General features: G+C 49.3%; 1 protein-coding gene across 2 annotated transcripts; it reads right to left on the bottom strand.

The window, feature by feature from the left end:
- Positions 1–2,544: 2,544 nt before the first annotated feature.
- Positions 2,545–21,012, bottom strand: FOSL1 (FOS like 1, AP-1 transcription factor subunit). 2 transcript variants are annotated; one of them, XM_079957509.1, is made up of 4 exons: positions 20,738–21,012; positions 10,734–10,982; positions 6,334–6,441; positions 2,545–5,231 (listed from the first exon to the last, which is right to left on the bottom strand). In XM_079957509.1, the coding sequence occupies exons 1-4, from the start codon at positions 20,816–20,818 to the stop codon at positions 4,743–4,745; spliced, it is 927 nt and encodes a 308-aa protein (XP_079813635.1). In that variant the 5' UTR covers positions 20,819–21,012; the 3' UTR covers positions 2,545–4,742. The 2 variants fall into 2 exon arrangements, with proteins under 2 accessions (XP_079813635.1, XP_079813634.1); XM_079957508.1 differs by having other exon boundaries at positions 10,734–10,985; positions 20,738–21,010.

The raw sequence follows: 21,012 nt of genomic DNA, 5'->3' as shown, positions 1-21,012 counted from the left end.
GAGCCGGGAGAAGCCCATTTGACATCCTTCAGACATTTGTTGGGCTCCAACTCCCATCATCCCTGGAAGGAGTTGGGGGGTCCAGCAGCACCCATGTTGCCTATTCCTGCCCTAAGCATTTGGTGCCCACGTCTTTCTTTGCTGAGTTGCCATCGTTTTGCAGGTAAGGCTTTCAACTATATAGAGCGTAGTACTGATGCCAAGGTTGCAGGTTTGATCCCCGTATGGGGCAGCTGCATATTCCTTGCAGGGGGTTGGAATAGATGATCCTTAGGGTCTCTTCTGCTCTGCAGTTCTATTATTCTGTATATTAGGATGTGTATTTAGAGTGCCTTGAGACCACTGTGTTACAGAAAGTGGCCTATACAGTGGTACCTCTGGTTACAAACTTAATTCGTTCCGGAGGTCCGTTCTTAACCTGAAACCGTTCTTAACCTGAGGTACCACTTTAGCTAATGGGGCCTCCTGCTGCCACCGATTTCTGTTCTCATCCTGAGGTAAAGTTCTTAACCCAAGGTATTACAGTGGTACCTCGGGTTACAAGCGCTTCAGGTTACAGACTCCGCTAACCCAGAAATAGTACCTCGGGTTAAGAACTTTGTTTCAGGATGAGAAGAGAAATCACACAGCTGCGTCAGCGGGAGGCCCCATTAGCTAAAGTGGTACCTCAGGTTAAGAACAGTTTCAGGTTAAGAACGGACCTCCAGAATGAATTAAGTTCTTAACCCGAGGTACCACTGTACTTCTGGGTTAGCGGAGTCTGTAACCTGAAGTGTTTGTAACCCGAGGTACCACTGTAAAACCGTCCTGTGTTGGTGACAATCACCCTTGCACTGTTGTGTTTGGGGACCCCTGTGCCCATTCTGCTGAAAGGGCCCCCCGAATCTGCCCCCAGATCCCTACTCTGATGGTACCACTGCTTCTGTGTTTCCTACTTTTGCCGTTGTGGGAACAAGGCATCCTGCGGACGTGGCTGTGGCACAAGCGCTGGTCAGCATGCCCCCCCCCCCCCAATTTCATTTTGCCGTTGTCAAGAACCCGCAAGGCTGAAAGAGAGAGCAAGCAAGGAAGAGCCCTTGTCCACCCCCACCACCACCCCTCTGCTTCCTGCCCAGCCAAAGTGGAGACAAAGGGTCTCCAGCCAGGAAGCAGATGGCCGGATCCTGGCTCTCCGATAATGAGGAGTCAACCTCAACAATCACCGGACATGCTTGTTGCTCTGCAGCTGGATCTCCCCAGGCTCAAAAAGGGCTGGCTTGTGAGTGTGTGAGTTCTAACCTCAGATGTTCCCACCCTGCTGGAGAGAAGGAATCTGCTGTGGCCCCACGCCGTGGAACGCGCAGAAGGTTTCGGTTTTAATTTAAAAGGTGTATATCGCTTCCCAAGGGACATGGGTGGCGCTGTAGGTTAAACCACAGAGCCTAGGACTTGCTGATCAAAAGGTCGGTGGTTCAAATCCCCGCAACGGCATGAGCTTAGTCCATGCTCCTGCCAACCTAGCAGTTTGAAAGCACGTCAAAGTGCAAGTAGATAAATAGGTACCGCTCCGGCGGGAAGGTAAACGGTGTTTCCATGCGCTGCTCTGGTTAGCCAGAAGCGGCTTAGTCATGCTGGCCACATGACCTGGAAACTGTACGCCAGCTCCCTCGGCCAATAAAGCGAGATGAGCGCCGCAACCCCAGAGTCGGTCACGACTGGACCTTATGGTCTGTGGTCTCTTTACCTTTACCTATATCGCTTCCCACCAAAAAAGCCCCAAGTTGTTTCCACAAGCTGATGTGGAGGAAATCCACCATGGTATGAAGCACTCTCTGTGCAACTGCAGGTGGGAGCTGCCCAAAGGAACCTTTCTTGGCTGGCCGGGCAAAGAGATGATTTGCCAAAGCACAAAAGTCTCTTGCAGAGGAGATTTTCAGAGTAGTGGGGTTTGTGGTAGGGCCATAGAGTCCCCATGGCCAGAGAGAGAGAGTGTGTGAGTCCTGGAGGGTCACAGTTGGCCCCTAGACCTGAAGTTGATCACCTCTGATTTAGGGCCAGGCCCGTTCTTCAGTGGTGGTGGTGGTTTGCTCAGAAAAAGGTCCCGAAACTGACTTGGCAGAAGTCAGCTTCTGAAAAGCAAGGAAAGTCAGATTCCCCTTTTCTAGGTGGGGTATAGAGGCTGAGAGAAGCAACTTTCAAGGCAAATGTGGCAGGAAGAACAGTTTATTGAGGGCTGTATGAAACCTTACAGCGGGTGGCACTGTGGGTAAAACCTCAGTGTCTAGGGCTTGCCGATCGCATGGTCGGCGGTTCAAATCCCCGCGGCGGGGTGAGCTCCCGTCTTTCGGTCCCAGCTCCTGCCCACCTAGCAGTTCGAAAGCACCCCTAAGTACAAGTAGATAAATAGGTACCGCTTTATAGTGGGAAAGTAAACGGTGTTTCCGTGTGCTGCGCTGGTGCTGGCTCGCCAGAGCAGCTTCATCACGCTGGCCACGTGACCCGGAAGTGTCTCTGGACTGCGCTGGCCCCCACCCCACTCCTCACTTGCAAATAAAGCACATGCCGTGTTATATATATATATATATTTGTGTTAATTTTTATTGGTCACTTTTTACGCCGAAGCATCTCAAAGCGACTTGCATAATAAAAACAGGAAGAAGCCATGAAAACGAAATATAAAAAATAGCAATAAGCCTAAAGTGCTCATCCAAGACAATCACATATATATATATATATATATATATGAACAAATCCCACCACATTGAAAACAATGAGCACAAAAAGAGGCCGCAGACATAAGTAGTTACTCTTCTGGTTAAGAACCAAACACCTGCCTGAGTAAACAGAAATAGTTTTACTGGGCTCCTGAGGACAGGCAACCAGGGCACCAGGCGTGCTTCCTCTGAGAGAGAGCATTCCAGATGCAGAGAGCCACCACCGAAAAGGCCCGTTCCCATGTTGCCATCCTCCACGATGTGGAGTGTGCAAGTTGGTTCATGTGGGTAGTGGTCCTTGAGGATTTGTGATACATGCTCAGACCATCTTGCCCCCGGGGTCAGCAATCCAGCTGCTGAATTCTGCACTAGCTGCAGTTCCCAAACAACCTTCAAGGGCAGCTCCATGTATACCGCATTGCAGTAATCTAACACAGGAGGTTATCAGAGCATAGGCAACAGAAGCTGAGGGAAGACACTCCTCTACTGATGCTACTTTTTAGCCTTTGCCAAAACATTGGTCCTGCCATGTTTCCCCATCCTGTGTAGGCAAATAAATTGGGGGCACAAATTTCACTGAATTTCTCCAGGTAGAGGGGAGACCCTGTTTCTCGGTATCTGGGGTTCACTTGTCACACAACAGTACCAGAACTTCTATCTTGTCTGCCAACTGTGGGCACCCAGATTACCATCTTACATCCCCCATAATGTCCCAGAACTAGCGTTGCCCCAGGGTATTGTGGGAGAAAAACTGGGGGTGGGGGATGGCAGACAATATTTTGGGAGAAATCTTCAAAGTGACCTTTTCCAGGGAGGCAAGAAAAAGAAACCCCCAAGCGCTATTTTTAAAACATCTGAGGAATTTCGACTCCGCTCTCTATTTTTAACCAGCGGCTCACGAGGACTAGGAAATTTGGTGTTTGTCTTCTAGGAAGCCCAAGCTTTTCAATTCTACAAAGCCATGGAGCAAACTTTCCTGTACCCAGGACAGACAGATCCAGATTCTCTGACATCCACAGAGCCCATAAGGCTCCCCGTATTTTCCCTCAGAAAAATCCCTTCCACAAACCCAGACTTGTGGTTTGTGCTAAAGGAGACTTTGATCAGCTGCCTGATCAATTCACAGGGGATTCCTCTCCTTCTGCGCTCCCAACAGCACAACAAACACTTCTCCTGTTCATCTTTAGCAGGATAATTGTTCCGAACCAATGAAGTTGCCGCCTTCATTTTGCCACAGGCTTTGTTGACAAAGGATGCACCCTCTTAGAAGAGCAAAACGACACCCAAATTAACTAAATGAGACATTAAGACAAGGCGAAGCAGTGGGACGTGTGAGTTTATAATAAAAAATATCTGTCTTCAACCGGCTCCACCCCTGGGCGACATAAGGGTATCCCACCTCATTCAGGAGATGGGAAATAATTTTGGGCACAAAGATCAGTCTTTGGTGGTTCACGGAAGATTAACATCAGTGTTTCTATGCCTGGCTTTGAAGAAAGCAGATTCTACAATAGTTTGAGAAAAGGAAGTGGAAAGGTGCACAGTAAAAGGCCTGTTTATTCTAAAACCACTAGGATATCAAGGGTAAGGGTTGTGTGTTTTTTTAAGTGTTGTGAAAAGTCATAAAACAATTGGAGGGGGACATTTGAGGCCATTGAGTTCCACCCCGTTGGCCGAAGCAGGAAATCCCAAACTAGAGCCCACCCCACAAAGAGAATGCTGTCCTGCCTTGGCCACCAGCAAGGAGAAACAAGGAATGACTTGAGTTATGGTAGGGTGGGAGGGAAGATGGTCTGGTCCTTCTTGAGGACTAGCAACTTGACTCCAAGCACTTGGGCGCAGATGGCAGAACGAGAGGCCTGTGAGGTCTCCAGCCAGCAGAGGAGGCAAGGACCCCGAATGAGGTATGTATACAGATGACCAGGAGAACCGTTGGCAGCAAAAAAAAAAAACCCAACCCTGGGCAGAAGCAGCCTAGAAACCGCAACGGTCTGGAGACGCCGCTCTCCGAACTGTCCCGCCACGGAGCCAGGGGGTCCCTCCTGGTCCTCAGAGCGCCAGCAAGGTGGGGGAGTTGAGCGAATCGGAGGAGTGGTCGCCGCTGCTGCTGCGCCGGTGGGCAGAGGAGCAGGCCTCGTGCGGGAAGCCAGAGCCCGAGGGGCCATCGGGGTCCCCCGGTGTGGGGTAGGTGAAGACCAGGCTTGGGGTGAAGGGGGTGAGGGACGGCGTGGGCATCAGGGTCGGGGTGTGCAGAGCCTCTGGCTCCAGCAGGCCGCTGGGGGGCAGAGTGATGCTGGGAGGCACTGGAGCCGCTCTGCGAGGGGCGCTGGGGCCCGGCGGGGACTCCCGCTTGACCGGAAGCTGGGCGAGGGTCTCCGGCCGGCTTTGGCCCTCTTCTTCTTCTCCCGAGGACTCCTCAGGGACTTTGCAGGCCGGTCGATGAGCCTCCAGGACCAGCTCCAGCCGCTCCTTCTGCTTCTGCAGTTCTGCAATCTCCTTCTTCAGCCCAGATTGCTCAGCCTCCAGCTGGTCCGTCTCCTGGGGAGGGGGAAAAATGCGGATTTCTTAACTTTTTCAAAGAGGGCAGGAGAGAAACAGGCAAAAGGGAACTGTTGAGTACAATAACACGCCCTAGGGCAGAGTGTAGAAGACCCTGTTCACATTCCTTTCTAGGCAATCTCCAGGGGCCACAAGCCAGTGGTGGGTGGGGCCAGAAGCAAAACAGCCACCACAGCTGGTGAACCAAGAGGCGTGGTGAGAGTTCAAGGATGATACTTCAGGCAAGGAGAGTGCCAAGCAAGGGTTGGGGCCTGTGGAGAGGATCAAGGGCCAGGTATGAAGGCCCAGGGGGCCACATATTGCTTCTACCATTTCACTAAGAGGGCTCTCTCTCTGTTTTTGTAGATTGTATTTCTCGGGGACTGGAAACTTCCTACAGAGTATTTAAAGAACTACTATAGGTAGCTGAAAACGCGAGCAGGACTGGAAATAGGAGCAATCTTATTATTAAGACAAATAGGTCCAATGGAATGCATTGAATGGTATAGGCGAAATAAGCAGCATTTAAGGTTAAATATGTGGCGCTGTGGGTTAAATCACAGAGCCTAGGACTTGCCGATGGTCAGTGGTTCAAATCCCCATGTCAGGGTGAGCTCCGGCGGGAAGGTAAATGGCGTTTCCGTGTGCTGCTCTGGTTCGCCAGAAGTGGCTTAGTCATGCTGGCCACATGACCCGGAAGCTGTACGCCGGCTCCCTCGGCCAATAAAGCGAGATGAGCGCCACAACCCCAGAGTCGGTCACGACTGGACGTAATGGTCAGGAGTCCCTTTACCTTTACCTTATGGAAACCATGGAAGTGGAGGATGGGAAGTCAATGGATAAAGTAACTTACGGCTTATGTTAAAATTTGTAAAGATTCTTGTTTCCTTTGTGAAAAATCAGTAAATAGGATTATGTAAAAAAAAAAGATTGTATGCCTGTTGGTAGTGATTGTCTTGGTTCTGATTCTGTGCAGTCTGCTCTGGGAGCCTTTTTTTTTTTTTTTTTTTTGGCTGAAGATTGGGGTGCAAACACTCTAAATAACTAAATAAAAGAGTCCACCTTCCAGAAGCACCAGGGACAGCATGGGAGAGTCACTTACGGCTTGCAAGGTGTCTGTTAATTCCTTCCGGCGATTCCGGCACTTGGCTGCTGCCAGCTTGTTCCTCTCCCTTCGCAGCCGCCGCCGCTCCTCCTCCTCGGGTGTCAGCTGCAGAAGACGGGCACATCAGAGGCTGCTTCACACCAAATCACAAACACCATTCATCCACCTAGCTCAGTTTTGTCTCCAGAGTTTCAGACAGGAGTCTGTCCAAGCCCTACCTGGGAGATGGTAGAGACTGAACCCAGATCCTTTTCCATGGAAAGCAGGTGCTCTACCGCTGAGCTATGGCCTTTCACCCTTGAAATAAAGTTGCTAGTCCACATGGTCCTGAACTGAGTTGATTTAAACAGGAAGTTAACTCATAGCTCAGTTGGTGCTGATAATGCCAAGGTTGCAAGGTTGATCCCCGGATGGGACAGCTGCATATTGGGTTGGACTAGATCAGGGTCTCTCAAACTTGGGTCTCCAGCTGTTTTTGGACTACAACTCCCATCATCCCTAGCTAGTGGAATCAGTGGTCAGAGATGATGGGAATTGTAGTTCAAAAACAGCTGGAGACCCAAGTTTGAGAGACCCTGGAGTAGATGATCCTCAGGATCCCTTCCAACTCTATAATTCCACGAGTCTATGACTGGAAGACTTGCCGATCGTCAGGTCGGCAGTTCGAATCCCTGCGGCGGGGTGCGCTCCCGCTGCTCGGTCCCAGCGCCTGCCAACCTAGCAGTTCGAAAGCACCCCTGGGTGCAAGTAGATAAATAGGGACCGCTTACCAGCGGGAAGGTAAACGGCGTTTCCGTGTGCGGCTCTGGCTCGCCAGAGCAGCGATGTCACGCTCGCCACGTGACCCGGAAGTGTCTCCGGACAGCGCTGGCCCCTGGCCTCTTAAGTGAGATGGGCGCACAACCCCAGAGTCTGTCAAGACTGGCCCGTACGGGCAGGGGTACCTTTACCTTTACCTTTATGACTGGAGGCAGCTCTCTCTCCAAACTGGAGTACCATCTATGCGCTTCATGGACAGCAGAGGGCGCATGTGCCTACGGAAACGCAGCTGAGATGGTCCACCAACAGCATCTTGGCCTTAATCTCTAGCCAATCTCTAGTGAAAATATGTGTCCTTTTCTTCCAGTACTGCTTCTGTGCCCTTCCGCAGCTACGTGATGGGCAGAAAAGCTAACCAGGCCCCCCTCCTGCTGCCGCCTCTCCAGGCCATCAAAAAGAGATAGCTGTCAAACCTATGCCTGTTGCACGGCTATGAAAGATCCCACCAGGCAGATCAAAAAGCAGGCCATGTTTAATTTACACTAGTGGCTCAGCCGTTTTTGGAGACTGGACTCTGCTGGAAGCGCCCTCTTGCACTTTCCTTGCATGTGCCAAGGTTTAGCAGGCCTGCACTCTGTGCATGCCCAGAGGCCCTCTTGAGGCATCTACAGACTGCGTGATAATGTTCATTCAGTGCTGGACGCAGGTGCATTTCAAGGGTACTGTGCACATGACATAATCCCCACCCCACACTATGGGCTGATCATTCCCCCCCAAAAAATATAGTCCAGCCCCCCACAAGGTCCGAGGGACAGTGGACCGGTCCCCTGTTGAAAATCTTTGCTGACCCCTGGCCTAAGCACATGCTTATTTTGCATAATGGTTAATCCAACCCTGACAAGAGAGCCTTTGGCCATGTCCAGAGTGCAGGCCTGCTGAGTTTATCAACATGCTGAGGATATACAAAGCTATGTACACATGAAGACTTTGAAATGTGCAGGGCTGATTTTCTTCCCAGAGTGCTTTGTGCATCGTGCTTTGCAACAGTACATCCCTTTGTGTTATCATATTGCTTAACATGGGAATTTCTATCCCAGCTGTCTGCCCATGCAGTTGGGTGTTTCAAAGGATGTTGGCTTGTATCATGTTCTGTGCTCCCCTCCCCTTAGTTAGTCCACCCATAGGACGCCACACCTTGCAACCAGGCTGTTCCAACCTCACCTTTATATATGTATAAAGGCGAATCCTAGAGTTGGGAGGTATCCCACGGATCATCTAGTCCAACCCCCTGCAATGGAATAATGCACCCATATTATCAGCAGCACACTCTAACCAAAGTTTTAGCTTTGCCCAAAGCTGACCTTTTTTATTTTATTTTTTTTGCAAAATCTAAAAAAATAAAATGAAGTTTTGGAGCTATTTTTAAGGAAATCAGGGAAAATCTAGACTTCCGGCATTAGTTGCCATACGTCTGAATTTTCCTAGACATTTCAGCGATTTCCGCCAGGACACTGTTTCTGATGGCCGGATCCCGGCTATGTCCGGGAAATTCCGGACATATGGCAACCCTCGTGTGGGTGACACAGCCCTGCAGCATCCCTGGGCCCAACCTAATAGGAGTAGACCTAAGAAAATGGTTTCTGTGGCCATGAAGGGGCAACAAGTGCTTGAGAAGCACATTCTTGTTCCAAAATGGAGTAAAATGTTTCCCAAAGAGCATGCTTTAGATCAGGGGTCAGCAAACTTTTTCATCAGGGGGCCGGACTATAATTTTTTTTGGGGGGGAATGGACGAATTCCTATGCCCCACAAATAACCCAGAGATGCATTTTAAATGAAAGGACACATTCTACTAATGTAAAAACACACAGATTCCCGGACCGTTCACGGGCTGGATTTAGAAGGCGACTGGGCCGGATCTGGCCCCCGGGCCTTAGTTTGCCCACCCATGTGGTTCTCAACCTGTGGGTCCCCAGATGTTGTTGGACTACAACTCCCATCATCCCTGAGCTCTGGCCTTGCTAGCTAGGGGTGATGGGATTTGTAGTTCAACAACATCTGGGGACCCACAGGTTGAGAAAGGCTGGCTTAGAGCATCGAGGGAAGCAGGGAAATTTTCATTGCCGGATTTTTAACATTAATGGTAATAAATTACTCAGCTGACTGTTTCTTTTCTCACTTGAAGTTTATTAAAAAATCCCAGCGGAAGAACTATGCAACAAGGCAGGCTGGATGCCTTATCTCTCTACCAAGCATAGGAGCAGATGTACTACGTAATATTCATTCTGAGGACCAGGGCTGTCTTTAGCCTATGTGCCGCTGGGCTGCAAAGATCCACCCAGCGCCCCCAAATTTAGTTTAGCCCCCAAATTAGCGCCACCACACACAAACTTATGAGTACTGTTTAGGCACCGACTTAGGAGAAACATTGTCGTGTCAAAGGTGCCACTGACCCTGCTGTCGCATAGCAGCTCAATACAATACGTAACATAATATTTTGATGTAAGAGTTAATTTCGCATGCACGGCATCGTTGTGAATGACAAGCGCCGCTGCTGGTGCAGTGCGTCTTTGGTAGATGAGCACACAAAGTCAAAAGTCCTTTAGTGAAACAGTAGGTATACATTTCAGTAATACCTAGGTATATGTGTATTTTGTTTTTTCTAGCTTGATCAAAATTATTTATTATTTAATAACAGGTAGATAGTTAAGAGCTTAGGCGTCTTCAGCGGCAGGCACCTGGTGCCCCCCAGAATTCGGCACCCGGGTGCCCCGCACCCCTTGCACCCCCAGGTAAAGACGGCCCTGCTGAGGACCTGATCAAAGTCAATGCCATAAGAAAAAGCAGGAGAACATTTTTTCACATATAAAGTAGAAGTACAGTGGTACTGTTCTTAACTAGAGGCGTGCTTTCGCTAATGGGGCTTCTTGCTGCCGGCACACGATTTCCGTTCTCATCCTGGGGCAAAGTTCTCAACTCATGGTAACTCTTCCAGGTTAGCAGAGTTTGTAACCTGAAGCATTTGTAACCTGAGGCGTTTGTAACTCAAAGTACCACTGTATACAAAAGCAAAGATTCTTATCCATCTTATTGTAGGTTGTTTTTTTTAAAATAGAATTTCATTTTATGGTTTATTATTTGCTTATACAATGCTACCTCAGGTTAAGAACTTAAATCGTTCCGGAGGTCCGTTCTTAACCTGAAACTGTTCTTAACCTGAAGCACCACTTCAGCTAATGGGGCCTCCCGCTGTCGCCGCTGCGCGATTTCTGTTCTCATCCTGAAGCAAAGTTCTTAACCTGAGGTAATATTTCTGGGTTAGCGGAGTCTGTAATATGAAGCGTCTGTAACCTGAGGTACCACTGTATTTTGACATATATGGGGGCACCAAAATCTTTTAAGTGCTTCAAGCCTCTTAATCCTGCCTCTTGTGCATTCTTTGCATGTTCCAAGCCTGCCCTCAGAGTCTCTTCCCTCCTTTTTAACCTCCTCTATCTAGGAGGCAACAGCAGATCTTTGCCACACTGAAATGTCGCTGCACAAATGCACTAAGCTTCACATATTTTTCAGGAACCTTCTGCTGTCATCTACCCACTGGGCCTTCCACATTCCCTCCCTGCCCACCCCCCCAATACTCACATGCTCCGAATGACGCCTCCGCGGTGTCAGGATTGGCCCAGCAGTGCGGATCACACCCGGCCGAATGCCTGGAGGATAGTGCGGGCAACGGTAGGGTCGTGGGTAAGGGGGGATTCCTGGAGAAGCGCCCATGATGGTGGGCTGAACCATCCACTGCAGGTCGTGGCTGGTGGTGATGGTGTTGAGGTTGGGGACAAAGCCGCCGGCGGCACTGCTGCTGCTGCCGGCCCCGGGATCAGACGGATACTTCTGCTGGAGGGGAAGAAGAAAAAAAAGAGGGTCACAAACAGAGCTTGGGCGTCTCTGCGAAGAGATCTGCCGGAGCTCAGAAGCCACCAACGAGCGCACAAACTTTCCTAGGAGGAAAAGGCACTCCGTACAGCCTCCTTTCGCAGCCTGGGTGGAATCTAGACATGTATAAAAAACTGCTGTGAAAATGCTTTTTAAGAAAAATTGAATTTGCCATTAGCTCACCATCACCATCTAGTGTCACATTTGTATAATGCACTTAAAACACTATATTTGCAGCTGTACAGCTGAGTCCTTGGTGCCTTCCAGATGAGTTGGACTGCAACAGATTGGCCATTTTAGAGACTGCACTCTGGGCATGCCTAAAGGCACTCTTTCAAGCGCTTTGTATGTTCTGAGGTTTTGCATGCCTGCCTCAAAAGGAAGTCCCCCCTTGCCCCCCTTTTAACCCTGCTGGAGCAGGGGGGCGCAGCAAATCACGAGCTTAGCAAAATTAAAATGTTGCTATATACTGTACATAGAGACACAGCTGCCATGCTGCATGGCTGCTGGAAGGGGCTGCTGGGAGTTGTAGTCCAAAACATATGGAGGGCACCAGGTCAGGGGAAGGTTGCTGGACATGTTACCCTAGACCACTGTTTCCCAACCTTGTGCCTCCAGCTGTTTTTGAACTACAACTCCCATCATCCCTGACTAGCAAGAGCAGTGGCAAGGGATGATGGGAATTGTAGTCCAAAAACAGCTGGAGGCACAAGGTTGGGAAACACTGCCCTAGACTTCACCAATAAGGTTCCCTCCAGATGTTTTGGACTACATCTCCCATCAGCCACGGCTGGCAGTCATGTTGCATGCCTGATGGGAGTTGTAGTCCAAAACACTACATTGGTGAAGGTTGCTCTACTCCAATTCTCATCCAGATTACTAATTTACTCCTCCCTTCCGGTGTTCTGACCAATGCCAGTGAAGCTGCTGGTAGAGGAGAGAAGTATTTTGCCACCTCTTCCCCATTTTACTACACAAAATAATTTAGAAAAAAACATATTTCTCCCTTTTTTAAAAGGCAGGCTGCTCTTGCCCCCTTTTGCATTGACTTCACCTCCACAGCTTTTGGAACTGGCTGAGTTTCAAAACCAAGCACAGAGGCATGCAGGTGCAACTGGGCCCATAGCTCAGTCAGTAGAACTCAAGACTCTTAATCTATGGGTCATGGGTTCGAGTCCCACATTGGGCAAAATATTTCTGCATAGATGATCCTCTACAATTCTCCCATCCAAGTAGTAACCAGACCTGCCCCTGATTAGCTTCCGACATCAGACGAGATTGGGCATGTTCAGGGTAGCATGGATAAACAGTGGCGTGTGGTGAAATTTTTCGTAGGGGAACAGTTAGCGCCAGAGGGAACCAGCTTGTGAGGGCAATTGGAGGGGTGACGTCACAACAGTGACATCCAGTGCTGGATTTACGTATAAGCTAAACAAGCTATAGCTTAGGGCCCCACTCTCTTGGGGCCCCCCCCCAAAAAAAAATAATGAAAAAAGCCCTTCCAAAATATAAGATAAAAAACCAATAAAATTAAAACTACATACAGCAATAGTGTTTTGTATTGTGTAGGCTCCTATGATGTAAGTAAGGAGCCCCGCCTGCTAGCTTGCTGCCTAAAATAGGGTGCCTACATTCTGCATGGACTGGTTGCATGGCAATATGTGCAAATGGCTTTAGATACCTATTAGGTCCATAAATTACCATATAGCATATATTCAACACAAAAAACAGCGGCAATTTGTTGGACCTATAAAGGGCCCCACTACCTTCAGTAGCTTAGGGCCTCATCAAACCTAAATCCGGCCCTGGTGACGTCACAATGTCACAACATCACAACAATGTCCCATGTGTGCATATTGTACCTCCCTCCCTAAACCAGATAGAAGCTTCCTGGGCTTTGGGAAGGAAGCACCAAGGGAAGATTTAGGGAACTAGTCTTGTCCACCTAGTCCGCTGACCTGCACGCCACTGATGGACATAGACCCAACTATAGAATTCTATTCTTCGATAACAAGGGCTTCTTCTGAAAAGAGAACAAGCCTCTCTTCATCATAGCAATGAAAATGTGAATGTCTTCCTTTCCACCCCACCAAAGGTGCCCAGTGGTGCAAACAACAACAATGAAAACAGTACAATCAATTTTAAAACATTAAAAAAAAAATCAAATAGCATAAGAACATAAGATAAACCTGGCAACTAGATCAGCCCCCATTATAATTCCAAGCAATTTGCTTACTACCTTCCAACAGCAGAGCCACAGCAGAGCCACTGGGAGCCACCAATAGCCCTATACAGATACCCTCATAGAAAATAAATTCAAGGTTGCCAGAACCTCCCAGGCATCAAATGGCCTCTTAAATCTGGAAGCCCTTCTCCCATCTCACACAGGCTGTAGATAGATAGACAGACAGACAGACAGATAACTTATTACGGTCGGAGACCAGATTATAAAACACACTTGGAGGTACAATCCCAGAAGGAAAACAAACATTTAAAACAATGTACAACAATAAATTTAAAATTTATAAATGCAATAAGCATATAGACACTTAAAACTTTAAGATAAGCTACCGCAGAGAGATGACCCGGAGTCACCCATGGAACCGAGTTTGGGGATTTTCTTAATGAACTAGTTTGGATTGGGGGATGGTCTGCGCCTACAGATCTGTACACAGAATCTGGCGACCATCCGGGTCGTCTTATGATCTTTGCCTAACAGGAAAAGGTCAAATTTTTGCTTTTTTGGGAGGTCAGTGAGCCTCACCAGCAGGGGATCAATGGTCTCACTACGTGCCTCTTCATAAAAGGGACATCTAAAGTGCTCTGAGCTTCCTATATCCACCAATGAACAGAAGCAAAGTCTCTGAGCATATGGAACTTTTTAAAACACAGGCTGTAGATTTCGGGACAGCACTGAGAGCGGCAGACTTGATCCGCAGGGCCCAATCCACTGGTAACCTTCTCCTGCACAAACCATGTGCATAGCATAGCTCGATGGGTAGAGCACAAGACTCTTAACCTCAGGGTCATGGGCAGAAGATTCCTGCATGGCAAGGGGTTGGACTACTGGACCCTCATGGTTCCCTTCCATAGACGATTCTATGATTCTAGGACCAGGAAGAGTTGCACAATAATGGGAGATTCGTTTCCATGAACCTCGTGCAAGATAATTTCCTGGAAGACAGAGCCCTTGCCTGCCCAAGATACTTAAGGAAGAGAGACTATGAAAAGAGATCTGCTGGATCCGGCCAAGTGCCCAGCGAGTCCAGCATCCTGTCCTCTCAGTGGTCAAATAGATGCCTGGGTAAAAGGTAAAGGTAAAGGGACCCCTGACCATTAGGTCCAGTCGTGACAGACTCTGGGGTGGCGGCGCTCATCTCGCTTTATTGGCCAAGGGAGCCGGCGTACAGCTTCCGGGTCATGTGGCCAGCATGACTGAGCCGCTTCTGACGAACCAGAGCAGCACACGGAAACGCCATTTACCTTCCCGCTGGAGTGGTACCTATTTATCTACTTGCACTTTGACGTGCTTTCAAACTGCTAGGTTGGCAGGAGCAGGGACCGAGCAACGGGAGCTCACCCCGTCATGGGGATTCAAACCACCGACCTTCTGATCGGCAAGCCCTAGGCTCTGTGGTTTAACCCACAGCGCCACCCGCGTCCCATCTAGATGCCTGGGAGAAGTCACCAAACAGGAACCAGAGCGCAATACAACTTTCCCGGCTTGCAGTGCCCAACAAGGGTTACTCAAAGGAAGAGAGAGCACAGCCATAGCAGCTAGCCGCCATTATTAACCTTTATTCCCCTTGATATTTGTCTAGCTCTCTTTGACAAGTCATCCAAGCCGGTGACCATCTCTCAATCTTGCAGGAACAAGCTGCTTTTTTTATTTCCCACCTCTGGAGCCGAACTGCCTTGGGATAACAATCTGCCTTTCCCCTCATATCCCAGCTGTGTGAGGCTGCATGCTAGCCCTCTGCACATGCTCAGGAACACTTGTCACCTCACATAGTCAAAGCAAGGACTGCGGCAGAGCTCAGTTCCCAGTCTATTCCCCCACCGCACAGTGGAGCCATTAAGCCCCAGGGCAGAGAGGAGACAGCTGCCTCTCTACCCCCCAGAATTACGCACTCACACACCCCTTGACCTACTTCCCCAGTAGCCTCTGCCTTTCCCTGAGGCATGTTGGTACACCTCCGGGGAGGCCCGCCCTGGCCTTCTACGTGGGGCAGCTGGCGTCATCTCAGCCAACTCGCTGGGAGCGGCCTCAAAACCTACACAGACTCATTGCCTGCTGTTTCTCTGACACATCCTACCTCCAGCCCAGGTGAGGGTGGGGGAAACCCAGAGCCACCTGTCTCGAGACAAGGCTGTTGCACAGGCCCAGGTAGCCTGCTAGGAAGCAGGACTCCTGGGTTCTTGGCCAGAATCAGGGGTGGGGGAAGGGTTAGAGCAACCTGAAAGAGCCTACTTCCCAATTTTTTGGAGGGGAGAGTCACGATCGGAAAACTTCGTTTTATTACACTTTTAATTTGCTTTATTTATTTCATAAAATTTGTACACCACTTAACGGGGGGGGGGGGGGGGACATTACTGGCAAAATTGCACCCTTCCACCAAGAACCAGTTATACCAAGATCCTTGGTATACCAACAGCTCAGTTGTGGTGCCAAGGTTGCAGGTTCAATCCCCATATGGGACAGTTGCATTGCAGGGGTTGGACTAGATGATCCTCAGGGTCCCTTCCAACTCTACAGTTCTAATTGTAAGAGGATGAGAACAGCAGATTTTATTCTTTCCATTTTCTGTTTAGCCAACCAGTGAGCTTCAAGACTGAGTGGGTACTGCTGCCATCTGCATCTTCCATGTCCTAGTCTAACACGCTAACCACTAACTACACTGTCTGCAATTTCACTGCAAGGCCGCCACTCTCCCTTGCAGGATAAGTTGGGTCTCTTGGGTAATACACCCTGCTCCTCAAGGGGAGTGATGCGCAGTGGTTAGAACAACACAGGGCATGAGTTCAACATATAAAAAACACATTTATAGCCCATCTTTCTTGTAAGGAGTTCAAGGTGGAGCACATTATTCTCCTCTCTTCACCTTATCCTTAAAAGCAACCCTGTGGCCGTGTCGGGATTCGAACCCTGGTCTCCCAGGTCCTAGCCCAACACTCTGACCATGGCACATTACACTGGTAGAGGACCAGGCGGAAAAACCTGGATGCTGCAGGGCCAGGAATGGGGGAGGGGAGTGGCTATCAGCCTCTGGATGCTGTTGGACTCCAACTTCCATCAGCCTCAGCCAGCATGGCCAGCAGTGAGGGATGATGGGAGTTGGAGTCCTGCAACACCCAGAGGTTCCCCAGTCACTGCTGCAGAGAGACACCGCTCCCTCTCTCATCTACTGAACGTGCAGTGGGCTGCATCCAACTGAGTCCTACTCAGAGTAGGCCCCCTTGGCATTAATGCACCCAAGTTTTTCATGTTTATAAATTCCAACTCTGTGTCAGATTCGCTTTGGATACAACCCACTGCCATCAGACATGCTGATGCTGTTCTGCTGATTCACAGAAGGTAGGGTCTATCACATGGGGCCAAATCCACCCAATCGCCTTCTAAATCCGGCCCACGGACTGTCTGGGAATCAGCGTGCTTTCACATGAGTAGAATGTGTGCTTTTATTTAAAATGCATCTCTGGATTATTTGTGGCGCATAGGAATTTGTTCATTTCCCCCCCCCAAAAAAATATAGTCTGGCCCCCCACAAGGTCTGAGTGACAGTGGACCGGCCCCCTGCTGAAAAAGTTTAGTGACCCCTGGGTCAATCACGATCTCTGAGGCAAACCTCCATGTCCACAAGAAGTCTACCACAGCCTGGGTGCCAGATGTGGAGGGCAAGTCATGCCTTGCCTAGAGGGCTTCCGGCTGGCAACATATTGGACTGGATAGACCCACTTTTCAGAAGGGTTCAGCTGCCAGACAGATGAAACAGCAGTGACTCTCCTCTGGAAAGCACCATCCCCACAACACACATCTGACACAAAGGGGAAAGAGTTTACATTCCCCTCTCGGACACCCCCTTTTGTTGGTGTTTTTAAGAGAACATTACCCTGGCAGATTTTAAAGACAGACAGCGTCATGGAAAGACAGAAGACGGAGACAGAAGGACCCCCCCCAAGGAGGTGCTGTAACATATCCTACCAGGACTACTTAATTTAACTCTCCCTGCTGGGTTTAGAGAGCACATCGCATAGGGGGTCAGGGGTGGGGAATTGGGTGCCCTCGACCCCCCCCCCAAGTCCCATCCTCCCTGACCATTGTCCAGACTGGCTAGGGATGCTAAGAGATGGAGTCCAACAGTTCTTCCATGTGCATCATCCGCCAGCCTTGCAAGGTAGGACGGGAGCTGGCAGATTTTTTTAAAATTTATTTTTTATTACGTTGAGCCGGTTCCCAGGGGCATTTCGCAAGAGGAGAGGAAGGCGGATTGGGGAAGAACAAAACTCCCAGCTGCCTTTGAAACGGGATCCGAGGAAGGAACGGGAGAGGGGAAGGGCGCCCCACCCTCGCTGTCTGTCGAGCGGGTGACTCGCACTGACGACTGTTCTGATGACTCACCTTGTTATGACACAGCACAAGATGACACAGCAGAAAAAAGGAGAGCGCGGCCCCTCCCGTCCTGTCCCAGGGAAACGACCCAGGTGTGGATTTTTTTGCGGGGGGGGGGGGGCAGAGAGAAGTCGCCACCGAGCAAGGATCGTCTGCCCCCCATTTAAATACACGAACCTGAATTTCCCCCCTCTCTGCTAGAATATGGATGTAGGAACAGAGGAAGCTGCCTTATAGCCGGTCAGATCCAATGGCCCATCTAGCTCAGTATTGTCTGCACGGACTGGCAGCAGCTCTTCAGGGGTTTCCGGGGAGGGGCATTCTCAGCCCCACCTGGAGATGCCAGAGATTGAACGTGGGATCTTCTGCTTGCAAGGCAGAAGCTCTCCCACTGAGCTGTGGGCCTTCCCCAAATAAGATTCTTGTTGTGAAGGGATGACTCAGTCGGTAGAGCATGAGACTCAGGGTCGTGGTTTCGAGTCCCACTTTGGGCTAAAGATTCCTGCATGGCCGGGGGTTGGACTAGATGACCCTTGGGCTCCCTTCCCGCTCTACAGTCCTATGAAAGGGGAACAGTGACTTTGACTGTATTAGGTGGGAGGTTTTGTTCCCAGCCTTTCCTGCAGGTCCCGCCAGGGATTGAACCGGGGACCCCCAAGCTATGACTCTTCCCCCTTATTTCTCAATACTAAAATCTCTATTTATTTTTTCTCCAGTAGAGCGTTTCTGATCCAAACTGTATTTTTAAAATGATAATATACCAACATTCTTTGTCCTAGGGTCCCTGTACAAGGCAGAAAATTCTCTCCCAATCCCCAAGGTGGCAGTTTTATGTTCCTGGTTGAAGCCATGATCTCCCTTCCTGCTTACTCATGATGAGTTGCAGGAACTCAGGTTATTCCTGGGCAATTTCTGAAAGCACGATCGGCTTAAGGAACTCCTTGCCACAAGGCAGGATGGAAGCCACCAACAGATTGGGGGGGGGTAATGCTAATTTATTGAGGAAAAGTCTATGTAAGGGATGGAGGGAATCTGTGGCCCTCAAGATGTTGCTGGACTCTGGGTCCCATCAGCCCCAGCCAGCATGCCCAATGGTCAGGGAAGATAGCAACTGAACAACTTCTCGAGGGCTGCAGGTTGCCCATCCTTGAGATCCAAGGCTCTCTTCCACCAATCCCTCACACTTTGCCTTCCACCAGACCTTCCTCTGCCTGCTGGAGAGCCCCATGGGGTTTAGATGCTGGCATATTTACTTTCTCGCCAACAGTAGCTAGTTTGAGTCATCAATTCATCTTGTTTTCTGGGTGAAAGGCCCCCAGAATTATCAATGCCAACACATAATGATGACTCTGTTTTATTCAATCTAGCCACATCTCTGTGGATTTAGTCACCAAACACCACACACATACAGCAATCCGCTAAAATCCACCCCGTCTGTCTCTTCTTATAGGCTCAGCTCTTTCCCTTAACCCCAAATCCCCATTTGCAACCAGAATAGAGGACAGATGAGACATTAGGCTTGTTCACACATTACACTGACCTAGGCTTAAGCAATCTCTATATGGTGTTTTGTGTGAGAAAGGGTACACTTTGTTGATTCGTAACCTACTCTGTGCACAAGGTACACAGACCGTACTCTCAATGTGAGTAACCAAATGAGTGTACAGTACAGCTATTTGTGCACACAGATTGTACGCTTGTTGACTGCAACATGCGAACATCCCATAATGATTCCCAGATCCTCCTTCGTGTCCCCTGTAGAGTTATCTCCCCATTCCACTGTATGCAGGAATCTTGGGTTCTATTTTATTTTTTGTATCGAACAAGATTTATATATCACTTAATCTTAAAGAAACTCTAAAATTATGGATAAAAACCAGATGTTGTTATTCTGGTTCCCCTCGCCCCCCTCCCAAAAATAAAATATTTATTTTTATCTAATAGGATTTCTATGCTGCTTAATCATAAGAAATGATGAAAATGCACCCAAAACTTACATTTTTAAACCTCTGCTTGTGTGCCAGGCGCTGTACACATACGCTCGCTGTGGATGGGGTTCAAAACTAAACTCCTGCTATCTCTTTCCCTGCAGCTTCCCTCTTGCAAAACCACCAGTTGTCAAAGCCATTCGAAGAACCCACCTATCTGTAATCTCTTTTCAGAGCTGACACTGAATAGCCAAACCTTCATTTGAGAGAAAAATCAGATGCAAGGCGCTTTTACCCACTATGGAAGCCGGGCGTGAGCTACCCCCTAGCGGCCAAAACCGGCACTGCTCCAATAGCCAAAGCGAGCAAAGCGGCTTCTTAAACCCGGATTTGCTCCCGCTCCTTGTTTAGTTTGACCTCCCTTGCCCGTGCCTCTGAGCACATTGAGAGTATTCTTTTTTCTATAGCTGGAAATCATATTGCAATCTAATAAAACGTGTTTATAATTATAGTAGATAACTATGTTAAATAACCTAGAAAACACACACACAATAAATTATCGAATGGAAATAAACCCGGCATAGAGGCACCTATAAAAAAAGGGCCACAAAATTCCCACAACGCCATCGCTTCATTTTAAGCGTTTGGACAGGCAATACAACACAACAAATACTTCTCTCTCTTACACCACCCATTTGACAGAAGCAACCCCTCTAGACCCCCGATTTAGGGGAAAACGTGCTTGAGATCAGAGGCAGACTGATCCCCAGGAACCCGAGCACTTATTCAGAAATTTCAAACCGGGGGCGCGGGAACTATATCATACCCTGGAACTATAAACCCCTCTCCTCCCCATGGGACTCCTGACATAGGAGCCGCGGTCCCTTCGTCCCCTAATAAAATATTGGAGGGGGTCAGCGCCCCCCCCCCCCCGCTGATTGGCAATGCCATTCAAATAGTGTGCGTGACCCACGTCTTGTGATCGATTATACCTGCCCCCCCCCCCCCCATATTGTATTCAAGTTGGCACCCCTGGCTCCTGAGGCTTCTGTCTTTGGGGCAATCATCAGTTTCAAGCCTCTGCCCTGGAAGACGCGTGGGGAGGGATCATTTGCCCGGCAATGGCACACTAAAGAGTGTCCAGAGTTAGGAGAGAGTAGGGAGAAAAGCCTTACCTGCTGCGTCTCTGGGCGCAGAGTGGAGGGCCGATGACTCCCGGGAGCAGGTGCCCTTCCCGCTCCGTAACCTTTGTACATCTCTACCCAGCCTCAGCCCAGCGAACTGTCTCACACGCTGAAAAGAGCGCTTTCCATTTGCCTGATTTTTATGAATGGGAGCTCCCAGCCCACGCTATTCTCTAAGGAGGGGAGGATGAGACATCGCTAAGCTGCCACTCGGCGTATTCGGGTAGGAAACCCCTCCCCTGAGACCTCATTTCGACAGGGAACCC

This window comes from Podarcis cretensis, assembly GCF_951804945.1.
Source record: "Podarcis cretensis genome assembly, chromosome: 16".
Classification (NCBI taxonomy): Eukaryota; Metazoa; Chordata; class Lepidosauria; order Squamata; family Lacertidae; genus Podarcis; species Podarcis cretensis.
This window is presented reverse-complemented; position numbering and strand designations above follow the sequence as displayed.